Consider the following 24335-nt stretch of genomic DNA (forward strand, 5'->3'; position numbering starts at 1 on the left):
CTACCACACGACCACGAGATGCGGGCGATGATGGGAAACATGTTCCCTGGTCGGATGACTCTTGTTTCAAATTGTATCGAGCGGATGGACGCATGCGGGTATGGAGACAACCTCATGAATCCATGGACCCTGCGTGTCATCATGGGGCTGTTCAAGCTGGTGGAGGCTCTGTACTGGTGTGGAGCGTGTGCAGTTGGCGTGATATGGGACTCCTGATACGTATAGATACGACTCTGACAGGTGACACCTACGTAAGTATCCTGTCCGATCACCTTCATCCATTCATGTCCGTTGCACATTCCGACGGACTTAGGCAATTCCACCAGGACAATGCGACATCCCACAAGTCCAGAATTGCTACAGAGGAGCTCCAGGAGCACTTTTCCGAGTTTAAAAATTTCTGCTGGCCATCAACTACCGAGACATGAAAATTATTGAGCATTTCTGGGATCCCTTGCAATGTTCTGTTCAGAAGAGATATCCAGCCCCTCGTACGGATTTATGGACAGCCCTACAGGTTTCATGGTGTAAATTCTCTCCAGCACTACTTCCGACATTAGTCGAATCCATGCCACGTCGTGATGCGGCGCTTTTACGTGCCCTCGGGGGCCCTACACGATATTAGGCAGGTGTACTAGTTTCTTTGGCTCTTCAGTGTATTTTCATGGTATGCTGACAGTAAATGGTAAAAGCAAAGATTCAAAGCACTGTACAGTCAGTGGAGTAGAGTCACCCCTTGAGTACTGAATATCGGGTCTAAAGGAAATTTATTTGGCTTGTTCAGTGTTTTGCTGTTCTGTGTAACCTGCAAAATCAGGAAACAGATTATGATGAAGAATAAAAGCTATTTAATACTGAAATCAACTAAAATCTAGTCACAGATGCCATAGTGTTAATACACAGGGTGAATCAGAACTCACCGAGAAACTTTCAGAGGTATGGACCAAGACAAGAGAAAAATGTTGTTAATAAGTTCTTGTCTTAAGATCAATGAGCACTTAGTCATCTTCGCTACTGCAAAACACATACTTCTCTTTTACTAAACATGTGCTCATAGCTTTTAAGGTATACATTTTAGAGTCCATGCTTGTACAATTTTTCTCTTTATTGGGTAGATACTACCTTCTCCGAAAATATGGGAAGCAAAGATCATGAAGTGGAAGAGATGTTTTTAACAGTATCGAAGATATGAATCTTACAGCTCACCTGTACCAGAATTTTTTACTTGTTTTAGTCCACACTTTGAAAGTCTGTCGGTGCAGTTCTAGTTCATCTTGTAGACAGTGACCATACTATTGGTACAGCAAAGTGCAATATCACATTTAAGAAGCATAAGTTGAAATGTATAAAGGAAAGGGCAATAGACAAAGTGACGAATTCAGAGGTTTTGCAGGAATTCAAGCAGACAACAACTGAATGAGAAGGGGAAGAAAGCAGTTGGGATGCTATGAATGTAAATATAACAAATACAGCGACAACAATTAGGAATAAGGAAGTTAGAACCTAGGAAGCCTTGGGTGACTCCAGAAATACTGCAATTCATTGAAAGGAACTGATTAAAATTACAAAAAGCCCTGGTAAACATAAATCAGTCAAAAAACAAGATAACACCGCTGTGTCATTTGGAGAAAGAAAAGTGTCTGGCAAATATTAGCTAGGAATTAGAAGAAGATTTTAAACCAATTCCGTGATTAAATTGTTGCAACACAGACGAAGAACCAAGCGTAATATACTGAGAGATAAAAATAGGAAGCTGCTATTTGACGTAGAGGATGTAAATGACAGATGGAAAGAGTATATTCAAGATCTGTACAGAGGTGCAGAAACTGAAAGTTTAGGTGAGTATATTGAAAAACTAAATGACGAAAATAATAACGGACCACCGATAACAGAAGAAGAGTTATTACTAAATAAGTTAAAATCAAATGAAGCAATAGCTACAGATGGCATCGCTGCAGAGCTCTTGTAAAACAGCAGTGATGGCATCAAAAGTAATTTTTTTACTGTAGTACACAGTATAAAGTTATGAAAAGGTTATCATACCAACAACTTCACAAAAACTAGAAATATTGAACCACCCAACAGGCCAAATGCAAAGGACTGTACAAATTATAGAAGACTAGCCCTTCTGTCATGTCTTTGAAAATATTGCTGTCAATAGTTAACGAAAGGATAAAAAATAAAATAGATTGGAACTTTTCCAAAGATAAATTTGGCTTCAAATCAGGAAAAGGAACGAGTGAATCAATATTGGCACTACATAAAATCTTGGAAGTGGGATTACCAGTAAACTGGGGAAAACACATAACATGTATTGAACTAAACAAAACATTTTATATGATTGATTGCATGTTAGTGTTTAAAGCAATTCCCAGAGTGGGACTTGACTGGAAAGACAGAATATGAATGCTGAGTACATACAACAGTAAATGTACTGAAATGGGTATTAATAGTTGCAAGAAAGAAGCAAAACTCGGAAGGGGAGTATGGCAGGGATGCCCTCTATCACCTTACCTTACTTGTTTAATGACTTAATCGAGAACGCAATAATACCAATGAAAGAAAAAAAGACTGGAATAAAAATTAATTGTATTCATATTTACTGCTTCAGACTTGTGGATGATACTGTAACAGTTGCATACTGTTCCCGTTGGAAATCTTTTCACGTGAATCACCGGAAAACAAATGAGAGCTCTGCCAATGCACTGCCCTTTTATACTACCGCCATCTGTGTATGTGCATATCACTGTACGATGAATTTTTGTCACTTCAGTGTATATCTCAGCGTATTACGAAAACAGCAACCCCGTCGATTATTAATCTGACTAGAAATGACTGTGGCTCATTTAATAAAGTGATAGTTCTTGCAGTTAAGTTTGAAGATAACTGAAACCAAAAATATTTAATTTTACCCAGGATTAACTTAATATTACGTCCACACATGCAAGCAAAGCTCAGAAAAACCGTAACTTGCAGATCAGCACACATCTACCAAAATCAAAAGTTTATCCCTTTCAAAGTACTCCACCAAACACGCTCGCTATTCGTTATAGACTGCTGCATTACCATAACAATAAGGTAACATGCGAATGCAAAAAAAAAAAAAAAAAAAAAAAAACAGCGCTAGCAAATAATTTAGAATGTTCGTATACGCAATGCAAGTTAATGAAAAATAAAGAGCAATGGCTTTAGTATCACTGATAACAATAATATTAATTTCCAATAATGAGGATTGTGCTGAAGGACAAGGAACTTGCAAAAGTGCACGCAATAGTATGTGGTTTAATGAAAGAAATTAATTTTCGTTCTGAAGAAGCCAAGAAATACTTTTCAAAACTGAATGGCATTTACTTGAAAGACGTTGACCTCGTTGTATTAATACAACTTTGTTGTTGTTGTTGTTGTTGTGGTCTTCAGTCCAGAGACTGGTTTGATGCATTTTAATCTTCGTCTATCTTGTGCAAGCTTTTTAATCTCCAAGTAATTACTGCAAACTACATCCTTCGGAATCTGCCAAGTGTATTCATCTCATGGTCTCCGTCTACGATTTTTACACTCCACGCTGCCCTCCAATACTAAACTGGTGATCCCTTGATGCCTCAGGACATGCCCCACCAACCGATCCCTTCTACTAGTCAAGTTGTGCCACAAATTCCTCTTCTCCCTAATTCCATTCAGTATCTCCTCATTAGTTACGTGGTCTATACATCTAATCTTCAGCTTTCTTCTGTAGCACCACATTTCGAAAGCCTCTATTCTCTTATTGTCTAAACTACTTATCGTCCACGTTTCACTCCACACAAATACCTTCAGAAACGACTTCGTGACACTTAAATCTATACTCGGTGTTATCAAATTTCTCTTCTTCAGAAACGCTTTCCTTGCCATTGCCAGTCTACATTTTATATCCTCTCTACTTCGACCATCATCAGTTATTTTGCTCCCCAAATAGCAAAACTCATTTACTACTTTAAGCGTCTCATTTCCTAATCTAATACCCGCAGCATCACCCGATTTAATTTGACTACATTCCATTATCCTCGTTTTGCTTTTGTTGATATTCATCTTATATCCTCCTTTCAAGACATTGTCCATTCCGTTCAGCTGCTCTTCCAAGTCCTTTGCTGTCTCTGACAGAATTACACTGTCATCGGCAACCCCAAAGTTTTTATTTCTTCTCCATGGATTTTAATAACTACTCCGAATTTTTCTTTTGTTTCCTTTACTGCTTGCTCAATAAACTGATTGAATAACATCGGGGATAAGCTACAACCCTGTCTCACTCCCTTCCCAACCACTGCTTCCCTTTTATGCCCCTCGACTCTTATAACTGCCATCTGGTTTCGGTACAAATTGTAAATAGCCCATCGCTCCCTGTGTTTTACCCCTGCCACCTTCAGAATTTGAAAGAGAGTATTACAGTCAACATTGTCAAAAGCTTTCTCTAAGTCTACAATTGCTAGAAACGTAGGTTTGCTTTTCCTTAATCTGTTTTCTAAGATAATACAGCTTTAACACAATTAATTGTTATGAAATTCTATTCAGTAAATGTTCGCTTGGGTTGAACTTTCGCGGGATAAGTCAGTCATCACTTAACTGTCGCTGTCGTCGTCGTTGTTAAATCGTATCCGAGTCCAGTAACTTTCGTCGTCGCGCTGGTGTTCTTGATCGTAGCCACCCATTATGGAAGTAGCAGGGTTGCGCGATGTTTGTAAAATCCTCACAATCAGGTTACAATGATGAGCCAAAACGTTAATAGCTTGTTTGTTCGACTTTGGGACGAAATATATGATGCTACGTATCAGTGATCCGATACGTTGTAGCGGTATGTAGCATTGAATGCCTACGCACAGATCATGTAATTCGCGTAGATAACGGGTAGCTGATTCTCGCACGCAGTGGTGTCTCCCAATAGCTACCAATATGGATTCCATAGGATCTACATCAAGCCGATTAGGTCGCCGAGAAATCGAAGTTTATTCACTGTAATGCTTTGCAAACAACTGTAGCACGGTCCTAGCTCTGAGAAACGGACAGTTACACTACTGAAAGGTGACATCGCCCGTCGGGGAAGACATTAAGCAGGAAGGGATACAGGCTGTTCGCAGCTGTCATCGTGTCTTCGAATACTATCACAAGTCCCATGCAACCGAGGAGAGTGTTTCCCATTGTTTAACATGTCTCACACTAGCCTGCGTCCGTGGCGCACTGCACGTTTCGAGCCGCCGCTCACCTCGTTGACGGCGTTTGCGGGGACGACCATCGACCCAGTGAAGCAAAAATGTGATTTACCCGAAGAGCCGACACGATTCCACTGACTGACGGTCGAATTCTGATGATCTCGTGCCCACTGAAATAGTAATTGACGATGTCGTTGCGTCAACATGTGAACACGTAAGGGTGGTCTGCTGCGGATATCCATGTTCAAAAATGTATGATGAACGGAGTGCTCCGAAAGAATTGTGCTTGTACTAGCATTGTTCTCTTTCCGCAGAGATGCCACAGATCATCATCTATCCCACTTTACAGATCACCATCTATCCCATCTATCCCACATTCTGTGAAGAGTGGTGAACGTCGAACCATTCAGCGCCTAATGGTCCTTTTTCAGTCCTTCTACCTCTTCCCGTAGATGCCCACGACAGTAGCAGGTGAACATTCGAGGAGTTTCGCCATTTTAGAGGTACTCGTACACCGGCTCTGCGTAATAATAATCTGCCGTTCGTCAAAGTCGCTTATCTCAATGGATTTCTCCATTTGCGGCCCATGTCTTCGCTAGGGTCATCCCCAGTCCATGTCTGCACCCCTTACATACTTTTGTTACCGTATCACTTGCCTGAAATGCCACCACGTGGCAACCAATGTCGCGGTGGGCAATGGTCATAACGTTTTGGCTAATCAATGTACAATATGTGATCAAACGTAACCGTTCCTTTACGTGCATTGTGCTGCCAATTACTGCCAGGTACTCCATATCAGCGACCTCAGTAGTCATTAGACATCATGAGAGAGCAGATTGAGGCGCTCCACGGAACGCAAGGACTTCGAACGTAGTCAGGTGATTGGGTGTCACTTGTGTCTGTGCGCAAGATTTTCACACTCCTAAACAACCCTAGGTCCACTGTTTCTGATGAGATAGTGAAGTGGAAACGTGAAGGGACACGTACAGTACAAAAGCGTACAGGCCGATCTCGTCTGTTGACTGACAGAGACCGCCGACAGTTGAAGAGGGTCGAAATGTGTAATAGGTAAACATCTATCCAGACCATCACACAGGAATTCCAAACTGCATCAGGATCTACTGTAAGTACTATGACAGTTAGGCGGAAAGTGAGAAAACTTGGATTTCATGGTCGAGCGGCTGGTCATAAGCCACACATCCCGCCGGTAAGGCCGGTATTACACTATCAAATTTCTTTGTCCAATATCTTTGTCCAATATCTTTGTCAAAGATATTTGATAGTGTAATAGGGACTGTGTCAAATGCCGTCCAATATTTGATCAAATCTAGGGCTTCGCTGTATATTTGATCAAAGAAACCGCTTGTCTTCTGTTCACTGCAATGTGACATGTTACCACATGGAGCGCTAGCATCGCTGCAGCGTTCTGTCGTCTGTAGTGTTTTTATAACCATTGCCGGTAAATACAATTGGTGTGTGCCGACAACTACAAAATTAATAAAGATGTCTGAAGCTGATGAGACGCTTTACAACGTGAGGCACCCTGAATACAAAAATAGATTAAGAAGATTGGAGACGAGACCTGACCTGACCTAACCTAACCTAACCTAACCTAACATAACATAACCCTCTCCTGTAGCAAGGAATGGGAGTGTTACAGTGAGCCTGTCTTCTGAAGATGTACAGTTCTTAAGTGAATATTGTGCTTTGTGATATTAGGATACACTTCATTGAGCACATACAGAAATGTATGCTCATCCATTCTTAAGTAATTGATGTACGACTTGACGTCTTCCACTGTAAGCTCACGTAACAAGTTTTGTTGAATGCTTTTATCGTGTCGTCGTAAAACCCACGGCTTCACCCAGATTAGATTAGTTTTTCGTTCCATAGATCCGTGCTGAGGAGATCCTCGTGGATGTGGAACATGTCGATTTTTTTAAAGCTGAAATAACAATACTAATAGTATGAATAAATACAATACACCATTTGTTCCTATTAAAAATTTCGCCAATGGAGTAGGAGTTGGCCAGTAGTAAGTTTTTCAGGCTCCTCTTAAACTGACCTTTATTTCTAACTAAATTTTTTATGTTTCCTGGCAAATTATTGAAGATGAGTGTTCCTGAGTAGTTGACCCCTTTTTGAACTATAGTAAGTGCTTTTAAGTTCTTGTGCAGATCATTTTTGTTCCTGGTATTGTATGTATGAACTGAGTTGTTTGTTGGAAAAAGAGATATATTATTTACGACAAATTTCATTAAGAAGTAAATATACTGAGAGGCAGTAGTTAGTATATCCAGTTCTTTGAAGAGGTTTCTGTAGGACGTCCGTGAATTTACTCCACAAATAATACGTATTACACGCTTTTGGACTCTGAAAACTTTTGGTTGACTTCAAGATTTACCCCAAAATATTATCCCATATGACATTATTGAATGAAAGTAGGCAAAGTATGCAAGCTTTTTCATTTTTATGTTGCCTATGTCTGCTAACACTCGAATTGCAAATACAGATTAGTTAAGGCCTTTCTGCAGTTCTGTGGTGTGCTCCTACCAACTGAATTTATTATCAAGTTGTAATCCTAGGACTTTTAAGACTGTCAACCTCGTATGTATGGTTCCATTTTTCCCCCACTTCTTTTCCGCATGTGCACACAATGCAATTGGGGTACGTACAACTGCTGCGGTTAATAATTAAGTTGTTGTCAGCCATCTTGAACTTTGACGAAAAATTTGATGACAGTGTAATATCCCTTCTAGCGCTACGTCAAAGATCTTTGTCAAATATATTGGACGGAATATTGGATCACATCTTTGATCAAATCTTTGACAAAGAAATTTGATAGTGTAATACCGGCATATATGCCAGACGACGCCTCGATTGGTGTAAGGATCGTGAACATTGGACGATTGAACAGTGGAAAAACGTTGCGTGGAGTGACGAATCACAGTACACAATGTGGTGATCCGATGGCGGGGTGTGGGTATGGCGAATGCCCGGTGAACGTCATCTACTAGCTTGTGTAGAGCCAACAGTAAAATTCGGAGGCGACGTGTTATGGTGTTTTTCATGGAGGGGCCTTGCACCCTTGTTTTGCGTGGCACTATCACAGCCTGCATTGATTTTTAAGCACCTTCTTGCTTCCCACTGTTAAAGAGCAATTCGGGGATGGCGATTGCATCTTTCAACACGATCGAGCACATGTTCTTAATGGACGGCCTGTGGCGGAGTGGTTACTCGACAATAACATCCCTGTAATGGGCGGGCCTGCACAGAGTCCTCACCTCAATCCTTGGATGTTTTGGAACGCCGAACTGGCCTCACCGACCGACATCGATACCTCTCCTCAGAGCTTGGGCTGCCGTTCCCCAAGAAACCTTTCAGCACCTGATTAAACGTGTACCTGCGAGAGTGGAAGCTGTCATCAAGGCTTAGGATGGGCCACCACCACACTGAATTTCAGCATTACCGATGGAGGGCACCACGAATTTGTAAGTCATTTAAAGCCAGGTGTCCGGATACATTTGACTTGTATGCAATGGCGTAGTTAAGCCACGCTTCATTTAATTAACACGAAACGTATCCCGATATCATAATGTTTCCTTGCCGTTAGATTAGAGATTAGATTAGATTAGTACTTGTTCCATAGATCATGAATACAATGAATACATGAATACTAATGATGTGGAACGTGTCAGCTTAATAAAAGGTGTCTATACAAGATATTACATTACTCAAAATATTACAAGACACTTAATATTTTTAATTTTTTGTTTTTGGGTGGGGGGGGCGGAAATTACCCATTTACTATATCCAAAAATTCATCTAATGAGTAGAAGGAGCTGCCATTCAGAAATTTTTAATTTTCTTTTAAATGCTATGTGGTTATCTTTCAGACTTTTGATACTATTTGGGAAGTGACCAAAGACTTTTGTGGCAGCATAATTTACCTCTTTCTGAGCCCAAGTTAGATTTAACCTTGAGTAGTGAAGATAATCCTTTCTCCTAGTGTTGTAGCCACGTACACTGCTATTACTTCTGAATTCGTTCGGATTGTTAATAACAAATTTCATAACTGAATATATATATTGTTAGCTCTTTAATATAATCTCTTTAAATAAGTGTCTGCAGGACGATCTTGGATGAGCTCTAGCAATTATTCTGATTACACGCTTTTGTGCAATGAACTCTCTTTTACTCAATGATGAGTTACCCCAAAATATGATGCCATACGAAAGCAGAGAATGAAAATAGGCGTGTTAAGCTAATTTACTGAGATGTATGTCGCCAAAATTTGCAATGACGCTAATAGCATAAGAAGCTGAACTCAAACGTTTCAGCAGATTATTCAGTGTGTTTTTCCCAGTTCAACCCCTCATCAATGCATACACCCAGAAATTTTGAATATTCTACCTTCGCTACCGAAGTCTATATTTATTAATGGTGTCATTCCATTTACTGTGTTTTGTCAAAGTTTAATGAGAGCCCATTTGCAGAGAACCACTTAATGATTTTCTGAAAAACATCGTTTACAATTTCATCAGTTAATTCTTGTCTGTTGGGTGTGGTAGCTATACTTGTGTCATCGGCAAAAAGGACCAGATTTGTATCTTAGTGAATATAGAATGGCAAGTCATTAACATATATTAAGAACAGCAGAGGACCCAAGACCGAATCTTACGGCACCCCGTTCTTGATTGTTCCCCAGTTTGAGATATTGCCAGTTTTTTTGCATGTTATGTGAACTGCTTATTTCATCTTTCAGCACTCTTCCAGTTAGGTATGATTGAAACCATTTGAGCACTGTCCCATTCATACCACAGTACTTGAGCTTATATATAAGTATTCCATGGTTTACACAATCAAAAGCCTTTGAGAGATCACAAAAAATCCCAACGGGTGACTTCTGGTTACTCAGAGCATTTAATATTTCATTAGTGAAAGTAGAAACATAGTTTTGAATTTACAGTTTTGCCTGGCTTTCGCGCCTTGAAACATTACGAAGTACCACAGGTAGGAATAAGAAAGTGCATTAATATATATTTTAATTTGACTTAACAACTCGTGGTACTCACTAAACAGATCGTGCTCGGCACAGTGGATGGTGTACACTCACATCTATCATGTGGCGATCGGCTCACCGTACATTCAACGTTAATGTTCTGAATATCAGTTCACGACGAGAAATGCATTACCGTATTTCCAGTGTAATCCGACCGTCAGCGGCATGCATAGACAATTCGTACAATTCAGTCAAAACCGTGTACATTGTTTAGCATTTTTGCGGCTTGCTGCTCTGTCAATCAAAGATTTAAGATTAATGTGCCGAATAGCAGTGCCGAATGAGAAGTAATGTAACACGTTTGGTTATTAGTTACTTCCCCACGGTACACAGCGAATTCAAAACCTGTATCACTAATAACTCAGATATTCAACATCGTTCACGAAAACAGTAAATTCATACACAAGCGTCACGATAATCACCATCCGTTCTCGTTCTACAGCCTCCTGCTGGTGTTTTTCTCTCGCGCTATCAATTATTTCTACACATCAACAATTCTCGCTTAACGTTAAACCAAGGGGAAACAATTTACAGTTTTATAAAAAACTGCAACTTCATATGGAAATAAATTTGAATAGCATGTTAATAAACGTGCAAACACAAAACATGAGGAAAATAAAAACAGCAATGTCCTTTATAATAATTCCTTTACGTAAACAGAAACAAAACTGCAGAAAGAAACAAGATTATGAGACTTATCCTAAAATAAATTTTCCGATGTACCAAGAAAAGAAAGCATAAAACAAAGAAAAAAGGAGGCACACCAAAAAGGAAAACAAAATTTATATCGTACTGTAGTGTTGTCTTCAAGGGTTTCATAATCCAGCCCTAAAGAAAGTAGCTTTAAACAAGCTAATATATTGAGCTAAAACTATTTGTGACAAGGAACACATGGAGTTTGTGATCAACTTTCTGAGAACGTAGTCCGGAATAACAGATATAGCGATAGAGATGTTAAGTTAGCCATAAAATAAAATAAAAAAGCAGAGGTAAATATCAAACGCTTTCCTTACTTTCTTTGGAGGAACAAAAATAAAACACACAAGAGCCGTGGGCAGAATCAGTACTCAATCCATTTTCCGATCGCCCAAGGAAATTAGACTGATGCCACGCACAGTAAAAGGCAGCCTCGGTCTCTGAAATGCATCAAATACCTTCTGGCCATGGTAGCAGCTAGACATGAGTTTCTCCTAGGGTATAGAATGTACAAATAATTTACGATGAAGACGGGTGGTGTCGTCGACAACAACCGAGATTTCGACAGGTGACCACCCTCTCATTATCAAGGAAAAAGTGCGGCAAACAAGCGCCGTTGTGCAAGGGAATTTAAAACCTCGGTTTGCAGAGCAATTCCGGAAAGATCACACACACACATACACACACACACACACACACACACACACACACACACACACACACAAACACACTCATACACATACAAACAAACAAACAATCATATGGTAAACACTAGCGCCACCACACAACCAAGGAACATCGACGCCAGAAGTTAACGCTCGTGAAAATTACTAAACTACAAGTGAGGTAACATTAACTGTGTACCTCTCTTTTTTGACAGGGAGAGAGCAGGATTCTACACAGAACTAAGCAAAAACGACCGTCTCTATTTACAAAGTAACTTGGTAATTGAATTTCAACTGCTTCCTTAATAACACAATCCCAATAGCTGGAAGTGCAAGCCAGATTCTCCGTGTTGTTACATTCCGTTGTGTGACCGGTGCTAAGACAATGTTCGGCAATACCCGACTCGCTCGGCTGCTGGAAGCGTGTGTGACGCTTATGCTCAGTACATCGGTTCTCCACGGCCTTCATAGTCTGATCAATATATGACCTGCCACAACTACAAGGATACACACCCACCTTACGCAAACGAAGATGATCCTTAACGGAATCTAGAGAGACCCTAATCCTATATGGAGGTCAGAAAATACATTTTACATTATATTTCCGCTCAGTAACGAACTGTCTTGTGGAAGTGCTCTCTGAGTAAGACAGACAGGCAGTAGACTTAGGTGCCAACTCAGTATTATCATCATTCACCCTGTGCACGGTTGCTCGGTAGCACAATTCATGTTGATCTGTCTTTCACTATATCCATTCTGACAAAAAGTTAACCTCGAGGTAGGTTAACTCAGCTGAGAAACTATCAGGGACGGAAGTGACGGAGGCCCTGTGAATTAAGGTACGAAGCAGCCTCTTACGCTGAGCCAGCCTGTAGATACAAATCAGTGTGAGTAGCCCTTCTATCAACGACATGTCCCAACGTACCGTAAACCTTCCTCCTGACCCACACGTCAATAAAGGGAAGGGAGTCATCCTTTCCCACCGCTGTAGTGATACGAACACTCGGGTGGATTGAATCAGGTGTTCTACACTCCTGGAAATTGAAATAAGAACACCGTGAATTCATTGTCCCAGGAAGGGGAAACTTTATTGACACATTCCTGGGGTCAGATACATCACATGATCACACTGACAGAACCACAGGCACATAGACACAGGCAACAGAGCATGCACAATGTCGGCACTAGTACAGTGTATATCCACCTTTCGCAGCAATGCAGGCTGCTATTCTCCCATGGAGACGATCGTAGAGATGCTGGATGTAGTCCTGTGGAACGGCTTGCCATGCCATTTCCACCTGGCGCCTCAGTTGGACCAGCGTTCGTGCTGGACGTGCAGACCGCGTGAGACGACGCTTCATCCAGTCCCAAACATGCTCAATGGGGGACAGATCCGGAGATCTTGCTGGCCAGGGTAGTTGACTTACACCTTCTAGAGCACGTTGGGTGGCACGGGATACATGCGGACGTGCATTGTCCTGTTGGAACAGCAAGTTCCCTTGCCGGTCTAGGAATGGTAGAACGATGGGTTCGATGACGGTTTGGATGTACCGTGCACTATTCAGTGTCCCCTCGACGATCACCAGTGGTGTACGGCCAGTGTAGGAGATCGCTCCCCACACCATGATGCCGGGTGTTGGCCCTGTGTGCCTCGGTCGTATGCAGTCCTGATTGTGGCGCTCACCTGCACGGCGCCAAACACGCATACGACCATCATTGGCACCAAGGCAGAAGCGACTCTCATCGCTGAAGACGACACGTCTCCATTCGTCCCTCCATTCACGCCTGTCGCGACACCACTGGAGGCGGGCTGCACGATGTTGGGGCGTGAGCGGAAGACGGCCTAACGGTGTGCGGGACCGTAGCCCAGCTTCATGGAGACGGTTGCGAATGGTCCTCGCCGATACCCCAGGAGCAACAGTGTCCCTAATTTGCTGGGAAGTGGCGGTGCGGTCCCCTACGGCACTGCGTAGGATCCTACGGTCTTGGCGTGCATCTGTGCGTCGCTGCGGTCCGGTCCCAGGTCGACGGGCACGTGCACCTTCCGCCGACCACTGGCGACAACATCGATGTACTGTGGAGACCTCACGCCCCACGTGTTGAGCAATTCGGCGGTACGTCCACCCGGCCTCCCGCATGCCCACTATACGCCCTCGCTCAAAGTCCGTCAACTGCACATACGGTTCACGTCCACGCTGTCGCGGCATGCTACCAGTGTTAAAGACTGCGATGGAGCTCCGTATGCCACGGCAAACTGGCTGACACTGACGGCGACGGTGCACAAATGCTGCGCAGCTAGCGCCATTCGACGGCCAACACCGCGGTTCCTGGTGTGTCCGCTGTGCCGTGCGTGTGATCATTGCTTGTACAGCCCTCTCGCAGTGTCCGGAGCAAGTATGGTGGGTCTGACACACCGGTGTCAATGTGTTCTTTTTTCCATTTCCAGGAGTGTAAAAAGTGTTTCAAATCCTCACTGCCATAAGGCCGAACGACAAAGGTACCGTTTGAATATCTGAAAAAAAACGCAAGGTTTCAAAAAGCCGCCGGCTTCAAAAACGTTCCTCGACATCTTAATGAAAAAAAATTTGCAGCAACAGGTAACAACGGGCTTTCCATCGCAACCCCATCTGTCTGCTAGTAGTGCTAGTCATTGAATGGATGTGATAATATGTACGACTTTTTATAACATCTGAATTCAATCCACTGGAATATTGGTTTCTAGAAGACGGTCGTGGTGTTGGTAGGTGGAAGGTTGATGGTACGTTGGGACTTGCCGCTTACAGGAAGCCAACTAACACTGACTTGTATCCATAAGCCTACAGTTGTCACCATCCGGCTCAGAGTGAAAGGTTTCACAGGTTCCACATCATTCCAGACTCTGAGAGTTTGTCAGCGAAGTTAACCCATGTTGAGATCACCTTTCGTCAGAACGGACGTATTGAAAAGACAGATCAGACGTGCGCTGCGTATCGACAGTGCACCGGGTGAATGATGATAATGGCGAGTTGGCACCTAGGTTTACGGCCTTCCTTCCTTACGCAGGGAGCATTTCCAACATGACTGATCTTATTTAGCGGTAATATACACTACTGGCCATTAAAATTGCTACACCAAGAAGAAATGCAGATGATAAACGGGTATCCATTGGACAAATATATTATACTAGAACTGACATGTGATCACATATTCACGCAATTAGGGTGCATAGATCCTGAGAAATCAGTACCCAGAAAAACCACCTCTGGCCCTTAATAACGGCATTGATACGCCTGGGCACGGAGTCAAACAGAGCTTGGATGGCGTGTACAGGTACTGCCCATGCAGCTTCAACACGATGCCACAGTTCATTAAGAGTAGTGACTCGCGTATTGTGACGAGCCAGTTGCTCGGCCACCATTGACCAGACGTTTTCAATTGGTGAGAGATCTGGAAAATGTGCTAGCCAGGACAGCAGTCAAACATTTTCTGTTTCCAGAAAGGCCCGTACAGGACCTGCAGCATGCGGTCGTGCATTATCCTGCTGAAATGTAGGGTTTCGCAGGGATCGAATGAAGGGTAGAGCCATGGGTCGTAACACATCTGAAATGTAACGTCCACTCTTCAAAGTGCCGTCAATGCGAACAAGAGGTAACCGAGACGTGTAACCAATAGTACCCCATACCATTATGGCAGGCGATACGCCAGTATGGCGATGAAGAATGCACGCTACCAATGTGCATTCACCGCGATGTCGCCAAACACGGATGCGACCATCATGATGCTGTAAACATGATCTGGATTCATCCGAAAAAATGACGTTTTGCCATTCGCGCACCTAGGTTCGTCGTTGAGCAGAGCATCGCAGGCGCTCCTGTCTGTGATGCAGCGTCAAGGGTAACCGCAGCCATGGTCTCCGAGCTGATAGTCCATGCTGCTGCAAACGTCGTCGAACTGTTCGTGAAGATGATTGTTGTCTTGCAAACGTCCCCATCTGTTGACTCAGGGATCGATACTTGGCTGCACGATCCGTTACAGCCATGCGGATAAGATGCCTGTCATCTCGACTGCTAGTGATACGAGGCCGCTGGAATCCAGCACAGCGTTCCGTATTACCCTCCTGAACCCACCGATTCCATATTATGCTAACAGTAATTGGATCTCGAACTACGCGAGCAACAATGTTGCGATACGATAAACCGCAATCGTGGTAATCTGTAATCTGACCTTTATCAAAGTCGGAAACGTGATGGTACGCATTTCTCCTCCTTACACGAGGCATCAGAACAACGTTTCACCAGGCAATGCCGGTCAACTGCTGTTTGTATATGAGAAATTGGCTGGAAATTTTCTCGTGTCATCACGTTGTAGGTGTCGCTACTGGCGCCAACCTTGTGTGAATGCTCTGAAAAGCTAATCATTTGCGTATCACAGCATCTTCTTCCTGTTGGTTAAATTTCGCGTCTGTAGGACGTCATCGTCGTGATGTAGCAATTTTAATGGCCAGTAGTGTAATGTAAAAAGTGTTTTCCGACCTCCATCTACTATTATGGTCCATTTAGATTCTATTAAGAATTATCTTGGTTTGGGTGAGGTGGTTGTCTGTCGTAGTCATGTGGATCTGGCATGTCATATATTGGTCAGACTATCAGGACCTTGAAGGACTGGTGAACTGAGTATAGGCGTCACACACGCTTACAACAGCCGAGCAAATCGGCTATTGCAGAACATTGTCTTGGCACGGGTCATCTTATGGAGTAAAACAACACGCCGATCCTGGCATGCAATTCCAGGTATTGGGATAGCGTTATTGAAGAAGCAGTCGAAATTAAAGTAGAAAGTTAACTTATAAATAGTGATGAGGGTCTTCGCTTAAATTTTGCTTTCTCCCTTGTCAAAAAAGAGAGCGACAGAGTTAAAAGTATCTCAATCGTAGTTTAGTAATTATCGCTATCGGCAACTTCTGGATTCGTTCATCTTTGGTTATGTGGTGGCGCTAGTGTTTTTTTTTGTGTGTGTGTGTGTATGCAGATTTCCGGAAGTGCTCTGCAAATATAGGTTTTAAATTCCCTTGTACAGTGCTTACTTGCGGCAGTTTTTCCTTGAAAATGATACGGTGGTCGCGTGTAGAAATGTCGGCCGTTGTCGACGACGTCAACCGGCTGCATTCCCTTAAGTTATGTGAACGTTGTCGCTGTTGCGTTGGTCAGTCAATACGAACGATTTCAGAACGCTGGACAGCGCGCCCACGTCGTATTAAATACTGCGGATTCGACAAAATCTTCTGCTGCCGAACAGAACCTCGTGAACAAACATACGATTATGATTAATGAAACGGTTATATCATTCCAAACGTCTAACGTTTGGGATTCTGCCAGAAAAGTAGCCATTGATATCAGAATGAGTAGCAACAATCTTTCCCGGAACGTCGGTTACACTCGTAGTGGTGCATGGAAATGGGCGCTTGACGCTGAGCGGGGCAAAGTAATCATATGAGTCATTCAACATCTAACAACATCAGCATCACTACAAATGTTCTTCAGTCATAGACATCGACCAAACATCTGGTTGCATTTGGAAGTTCTGTAACTCCGTGACGTCTCCAAAACATAATTTGGCCAACTAAATAAAGTGCTGAACGGCCTACTGTAATCTCCTGATGACGCCAGCGGAGGAAGTCGGCGAAAGCTTGATGCTGCAAGAATTGAATGAAACATATTTAAAGAATGTCGCCACAAAACTACTTTATCAGAAAAGTGAAATTTTAATTGACTACTCATCCCATCCCGTGCTGTTACTTGAATTATAATTTGTTTCCACTTTACTGCCTTATTTATAATGTTTTAAGACATCCAATCGAAACTCGGTCCCACTCGTACGGGAGGAAAGAACTAAAAAAAAATTACGTTGCGTCTGTTTAAAAACTTGTTACACCATGTCAAGGCAAAGTATTCCCTAACATCATGACACACCAAGGAACAGTTTTACAGTTCTTATAACAAAAATACTGTCTACCAGTGTAATTTTTTATAGATGGAAGCTGTGCAGTCTACGACAGCGACATACAAAGCACTGTGACAAACAATAGCACCACACGGTGTGACCCATGTTACAGTGCTGCTTATGAGCTGCAACCGAGCGAGGTGGCGCAGTGGTTAGCACACTGGACTCGCATTCGGGAGGACGACGGTTCAATCCCGTCTCCGGCCATCCTGATTTAGGTTTTCCGTGATTTCCCTAAATCGTTTCAGGCAAATGCCGGGATGGTTCCTTTGAAAGGGCGCGGCCGATTTCCTTCCCAATCCTTCCCTAACCCGAGCTTGCGCTCCGTCTCTAATGACCTCGTTGTCGACGGGACGTTAAACACTAACCACCACCACCACCACTACTATGAGCTGCACCCAGAACTAGCCGTTTCGGTAATACTCATTGCCCTCGACATGCCACACCTCGGCTTCCCATCTCTGTTGCCGAAGTCCGGCCGGACGCCACCCAACGACCGATCCCGAATTGGAACCCCCGACAAGCCCACAGGTTGTCGCTCATTACAAACCTAACCGATTAGAATTCCTACCCATTAGAATTCGTAGAACTCACGAGCCAGACTTGTGTGTGTGTGGGATCATTAATAAAGTACCAGTACAGAGGCTCTCGTCGACAAGATTTCTACGTTACGCAAAGCAGACAGATACTTACGATGCGTGTATGCTGTTAATGGCGAAACAGATTCCCATCTCTGTTTCCAGTGGCACGAACTGGTCACAGCAGTTAAAGGGCTCACCTTTCCACTTGCAGTTTTCCATAACTTCTTCGCATGGCAATCGGAACTGTAAGAAATTAGGCAGTGTTTCCATTTCACAGTGTGTCCAATAATAATGAGGCAATATTATTATTGGTAACGAACAAATAAGCGTATTATTAACAGCTTTTTTCTTGTAGCTACTCACCGCTCGTGCTACCGTGGACAGATTCGTGAATGTGCAGTTCCCTACAAATTCCAGTGTGCGACCCTTGAAGCAGTTGTCTTTTATGAAGCTAGACTTGAGACGGAAGTGTGAGAGCTGTTTGCACACTTCCGTACTTCCAAAATCTCCAAGAATTTCCCTGGCTCTGTTGTGGCGAGAAAAACATATGCTTTAACAAAATCTGTAAACATACAAACTAATAATTCAATGTTTGACAAGTCAATGTTGATTGTATTTTTTATTTGAAGAATTAGTACATTAGTGTCCAAAAGTTAAGCATAATGACGAAAAGAGTATATATAGCCTCGTCAGGATATCTGAAGGCTCACTGAATAAGCTACAACTTGGCCACAAGCCATTTGGCATACAACAGTGTCGATAACATAATGTTAGAAAAGCTCTAATAGCTATTAGACACATTTGTAAGAAATTAACACAACTGGGAAATCTCTTCCACAACAAGAGTAGCTGTTAGTAGATGATATGGTTGCCTCTAACTGCCATACGTGCTGCACAACGACGTGGAATTCTTTCTACAGGATGACTCAAGATCTCCCTTGGCCCATTCTTCGGCAACAGCGGCGGGAAAGTCTGGAAGTTCCTTGATGGTGGCCGATGGGTTGCAATTCGCCTCCATAATCCATCCCAGACATGTTCTTTCAGATCTTGGGACCTCACTGGCTAGACCGTGCGGCGGATATCTTCAGCTTCAAGAAATTCATCAACAAGAGCAGCTCGATGCGGACGGCCTTCGTCGTCCATAAAGAGGAGGTCTGGAGCAGCTGCACCTCTGAAAAGGCGAACATGTGGTAGGAGTACCTCATCTCTGTGCCTCTGAGCGCTTACAATAATCCCCCAATCACCAACGAACATGTACATACTCCGTTCAGCCATTCAGCATGATGCCTCCCTACACTATCACGGCATCACGACCAAACCGGTCTCTTTCCACGATGTTCCTGAGGTTGTGTCGGCTATTAGGTTCTCCCCAGAGTAATGTGCGATGAGAATCATTTTGAAAACTGCAGTGGAATTCATCTATGAAGAGTACATTTCTTCATTCACCCATGGACCGATCTTGATGTTGCCCACTCCATAATAAGCGGGATCATCTTCGTGCTGGGGTGAGCAGAATGCACACAGCCGGACGTCTGACAAACAGTCCTGCTGTTCTGAACATCTACATCTACATCTACATCCATACTCCGCAAGCCACCTGACGGTGTGTGGCGGAGGGTACCCTGAGTACCTCTATCTGTTCTCCCTTCTATTCCAGTCTCGTATTGTTTTTGGAAAGAGGGATTGTCGGTATGCTTCTGTGTGGGCTCTAATCTCTCTGATTTTATCCTCATGGTCTCTTCGCGAGTTATACGTAGGAGGGAGCAATATACTGCTTGACTCCTCGGTGAAGGTATGTTCTCGAAACTTTAACAAAAGCCCGTACCGAGCTACTGAGCGTCTCTCCTGCAGAGTCTTCCACTGGAGTTTATCTATCATATCCGTAACGCTTTCGCGATTACTAAATGATCCTGTAACGAAGCGCGCTGCTCTCCGTTGGATCTTCTCTATCTCTTCTATCAGCCCTATCTGGTACGGATCCCACACTGCTGAGCAGTATTCAAGCAGTGGGCGAACAAGCGTACTGTAACCTACTTCCTTTGTTTTCGGATTGCATTTCCTTAGGATTCTTCCAATGAATCTCAGTCTGGCATCTGCTTTACCGACGATCAACTTTATATGATCATTCCATTTTAAATCACTCCTAATGTGTACTCCCACATAATTTATGGAATTAACTGCTTCCAGTTGCTGACCTGCTATTTTGTAGCTAAATGATAAGGGATCTATCTTTCTATGTATTCGCAGCACGTTACACTTGTCTACATTGAGATTCAATTGCCATTCCCTGCACCATGCGTCAATTCGCTGCAGATCCTCCTGCATTTCAGTACAATTTTCCATTGTTACAACCTCTCGATACATCACAGCACCATGTGCAAAAAGCCTCAGTGAACTTCCGATGTCATCCACAAGGTCATTTATGTATATTGTGAATAGCAACGGTCCTATGACACTCCCCTGCGGCACACCTGAAATCACTCTTACTTCGGAAGACTTCTCTCCATTGAGAATGACATGCTGCGTTTTGTTATCTAGGAACTCTTCAATCCAATCACACAATTGGTCTGATAGTCCATATGCTCTTACTTTGTTCATTAAACGACTGTGGGGAACTGTATCGAACGCCTTGCGGAAGTCAAGAAACACGGCATCTACCTGTGAACCCATGTCTATGGCCCTCTGAGTCTCCTGGACGAATAGCGCCAGCTGGATTTCACACGACCGTCTTTTTCGAAACCCATGCTGATTCCAACAGAGTAGATTTCTAGTCTCCAGAAAAGTCATTATACTCGAACATAATGCGTGTTCCAAAATTCTACAACTGATAGACGTCAGAGATATAGGTCTATAGTTCTGCACATCTGTTCGACGTCCCTTCTTTAAAACGGGGAACATCCTCTACACACTTTGTCGGGAAGCAGCAACTCTTCAGGCAGCTGCAAGATCTGTAGCTAACTGTATTATAAGTTGTTCCGTCTTCGTTACGGCCAGAAATTGATATTGCTGCGGAGTGTTTACGCTTGGTCGACGTTATACTGGCCTACAACAAACATCTCCTTTGTATCGAAACCTTTGCCAAAGCCTTGAAATGACACTTTGTAGCAAAACCAGAAATATTTAGCCTTCGGTCTGTCTTTGGCCTGCTCTGAGGCGGCCGAATATTCTACCCTACAAAACAGGGTCCAAAATGTGTTTTTGTGCTATTACGTTATCAGCTTCCCCAAGAGACTACGCTCTGCTCACTATGAATGGACAAACAAGACAGAAACATGAGTGGTCACTTGCAGTGGTTGTGTTTACCTTTCGCTTACACCACTGTTCACAGCATGCAGTCCTCCTTTCTGCAATGACCGACTACTCGCCTGGCCTATTACCACCATGGAACACATCCGTGGTTGGCTGGTGGCTACACTCTTAGGCGTCCTCTACCATAGCCAGGGACACACGGACTCGTCATACACACTACGCTGCGTACGCGTCAGACCACAACAGCAACATCTCCTGCTGTGTACTCCAAGGTCAGCGACAACATGAACTTTCTTCTGTGACTCCGGAGGACTCCGTGGCAGGCGCCACTGTCGCCCGCCAACAGCGCGCGGTGCAGCCAACTGCGGCGCTGCACTCCGCCCGTCACGTGACATGCACTCAAATCCACCTACCGGATTACTTAAGGCACAGCGCAGTAAAAGCTAGACACTCGACGTAAAACGTCTCCACAGGAAGTCGTCGGTACTAATCAAAAGAAATGTTAACAGTTGCCTTCACTATGGATACTTCCCAGAAGCCTGGAACACGGCGAGGGTGGTACCGCTGCCGAATCGCCGAAAGAATCTGTCATGAAACGCGGAAAGAATCTGTCCCTTTGGAACAATTACCGTTGACTTAGTCCGCTACGAACGCTGGGGAAGCTTGTCGAACGGATTTTACTCAAGAGACTACAAGAAACTTTTGTACAGGACAACGTGATACGACTGCAGCAGTTCGGTTTCTAAAGTAAACTCTCCGACGAACTTCAACTCCTCTGGATCACCGAAACCATACAAAACAGCTTTAAGAAACGATATTCGACGATTGGAGTGTTCATGGATGTCGAGAAAGCTTACGATAAAGTATGGCGTGAGAACTTAACTGTCAATCTGCAACAAAACACCACCATAAATGACAGCTTACTAGAACTACTTGATAACTCCCATGAAGATAAGAAATTGCATGCGCGCATCGACGACAAGAACTCTTCCTAGAAACCAGTCCACGCCGGCATCCCACAGGGATCTGGAATTTCCCAACGACATATCTACAATTCCGAATGTGTCAGTTAGCCTCTGTGCTGACGGTACAGCGTTTTTAACAAGAGACAGAAAATTACATCTATAGATTGCAGCGACACCTGGATCTCATGGAGTGATGGGCCCAACTACACAAGATTACCATCGGCCTGGATAAAACAGTGGCTATTATTTCCACAAGACGCTGACCTGTCATCCGTGCAAGGCTCCACATCTGAAACCTATCTGTTCCTTGGTCGCCAGTGGTAAAATACCTGGATATTTGCCTGGACACGAAACTACTCTTCCCCCCATGATGTTGTAGGAAAGAAAAAAAGTCGGACTTAGAATGCTGAGACCTCTCAGCCCCTTCTTCAATAGAAAAGATCTGAATCTACTATACTGAGCCACGGTGTAACCCACACTTCTCTGTGGAGCGACCTCCTGGGGCTTTACATGCGGCACAGATTTAGAGAAGCCCCACATCACACGAAACAAATGTCTCTGATGGCCCCTCGGAGCACATTGTAGGACAAGAAAAACGGAACTCTACAATGCACTGCACGAAAAAAACCTGCTCCAAAACGTGTGGGAAAAGCCCCAAAAGCTGTCTGACAAGGTCACGCCCTATGTAACACCACTCATTAGTTAGCGACGGTAGCCAAAATTCTTCCTCAACAATGGCACAAATATAAAGCGCCACGATCCTTCCTGGAAGACGATGGAATTGCGCCCGCAGGACGCTAAATAACCTCAGTTCAATTACAACACACAGCAAAAGTAAAATATGCCCACCATCGCTACAAGCGAAAGGTCCCCCTTGTGTACCCAACACCTATAAATAAAGAGCAGTAAATGTTGTCTGAAACCTTTCCCTTACCCAACACGCAGGCAGCAAAATCGGCAAAGGCGAAGAGGCAATTTACATAATGAGTACCAACCTGTCTTGGATATAAATATGATAAATTGCTTAAGATGATTTCATTTATAAAATTTTTATACTGTAATGAACGTGTTTACACACTGAGCACCAACCTGTATTGGATATAATTAAATGATTAAGGTGATTTCATTTATAGAATTTTTATAATGTTATGAATATTTGTGGCAATGGCCACTGTGTCAATGGTATACTGTTGTGTGGTCTTGGCAAGTTAACTACTTCAAATGATATATATTTAACCTTGCCAAGCATAACAAAAAAAAATTGTAATAATAACGGATTGGTGTAGCGTGGAGATTAGGGTCTCCTCCTCGTGGCACCAACTGAAAAATGTCCTGGACTGTCGTTCCATCCGAAAGACAGCCCTTTGAGTCCATTCTCTTCGAAGATACTCGATAGTGATGAAACGGAACTTGTTGTCCCGTACCATATTTTTCTCAATAAATTCCGGTACGGGAAAATTATAGCGAGAGTGTTTTTTACTCTGCAGAAGTAACTCTGAGGGTAACATGCAGGAGAGAATGGACCAACCGGTGTTTATTTATTTATTCATTGATTTTTATTTCCTGTACGCCATATTTCCTTGCATCCTTTCCCTTATGTGACCTTGGAGTGTATGAATGAGATATCATGTGAAGTAGCAGAATGTTTTGGTCAGAGGTCGTAGCATTGCATGAGTAGAGTGGTTCTGCGGTAGGATAGTACCAACCCCTAAACGCGAACAAGTTTGGCAAAGATAATGTGCAAGTCAGGTCAGAGAGGTGACTAAGGCACGGGTATTGGCTCTGTCAGGTTGGCGAACCATTCCCTCCACCACGTTTTGAACGAACAATGGTTAGGCGAGGTGTTCGCAGGCCCACTTGTTCCTGGCTAGTGGCACTGGACAGACGTGTACACACAGCTCTCGAATTTGGTAATGTTAGCAAAGGTATCAGAATATCTCAAAACTGGTAATAATAAA

At 43.3% G+C, this 24335-nt stretch overlaps 1 protein-coding gene across 1 annotated transcript in view; it reads right to left on the reverse strand.

Annotated features, from left to right (window-relative positions):
• Positions 1–24335, reverse strand: part of LOC126252226 (sodium channel protein Nach-like) — a 201243-nt gene that overhangs the window by 111901 nt on the left and 65007 nt on the right. The window contains exon 4 of the mRNA XM_049953098.1: positions 18276–18406. Within this exon, the coding sequence (XP_049809055.1) occupies positions 18276–18406 (131 nt within the window). The remainder of the gene's footprint in view (positions 1–18275; positions 18407–24335) is intronic.

This window comes from Schistocerca nitens, chromosome 4, assembly GCF_023898315.1.
Source record: "Schistocerca nitens isolate TAMUIC-IGC-003100 chromosome 4, iqSchNite1.1, whole genome shotgun sequence".
In the NCBI taxonomy this organism is placed as follows: Eukaryota; Metazoa; Arthropoda; class Insecta; order Orthoptera; family Acrididae; genus Schistocerca; species Schistocerca nitens.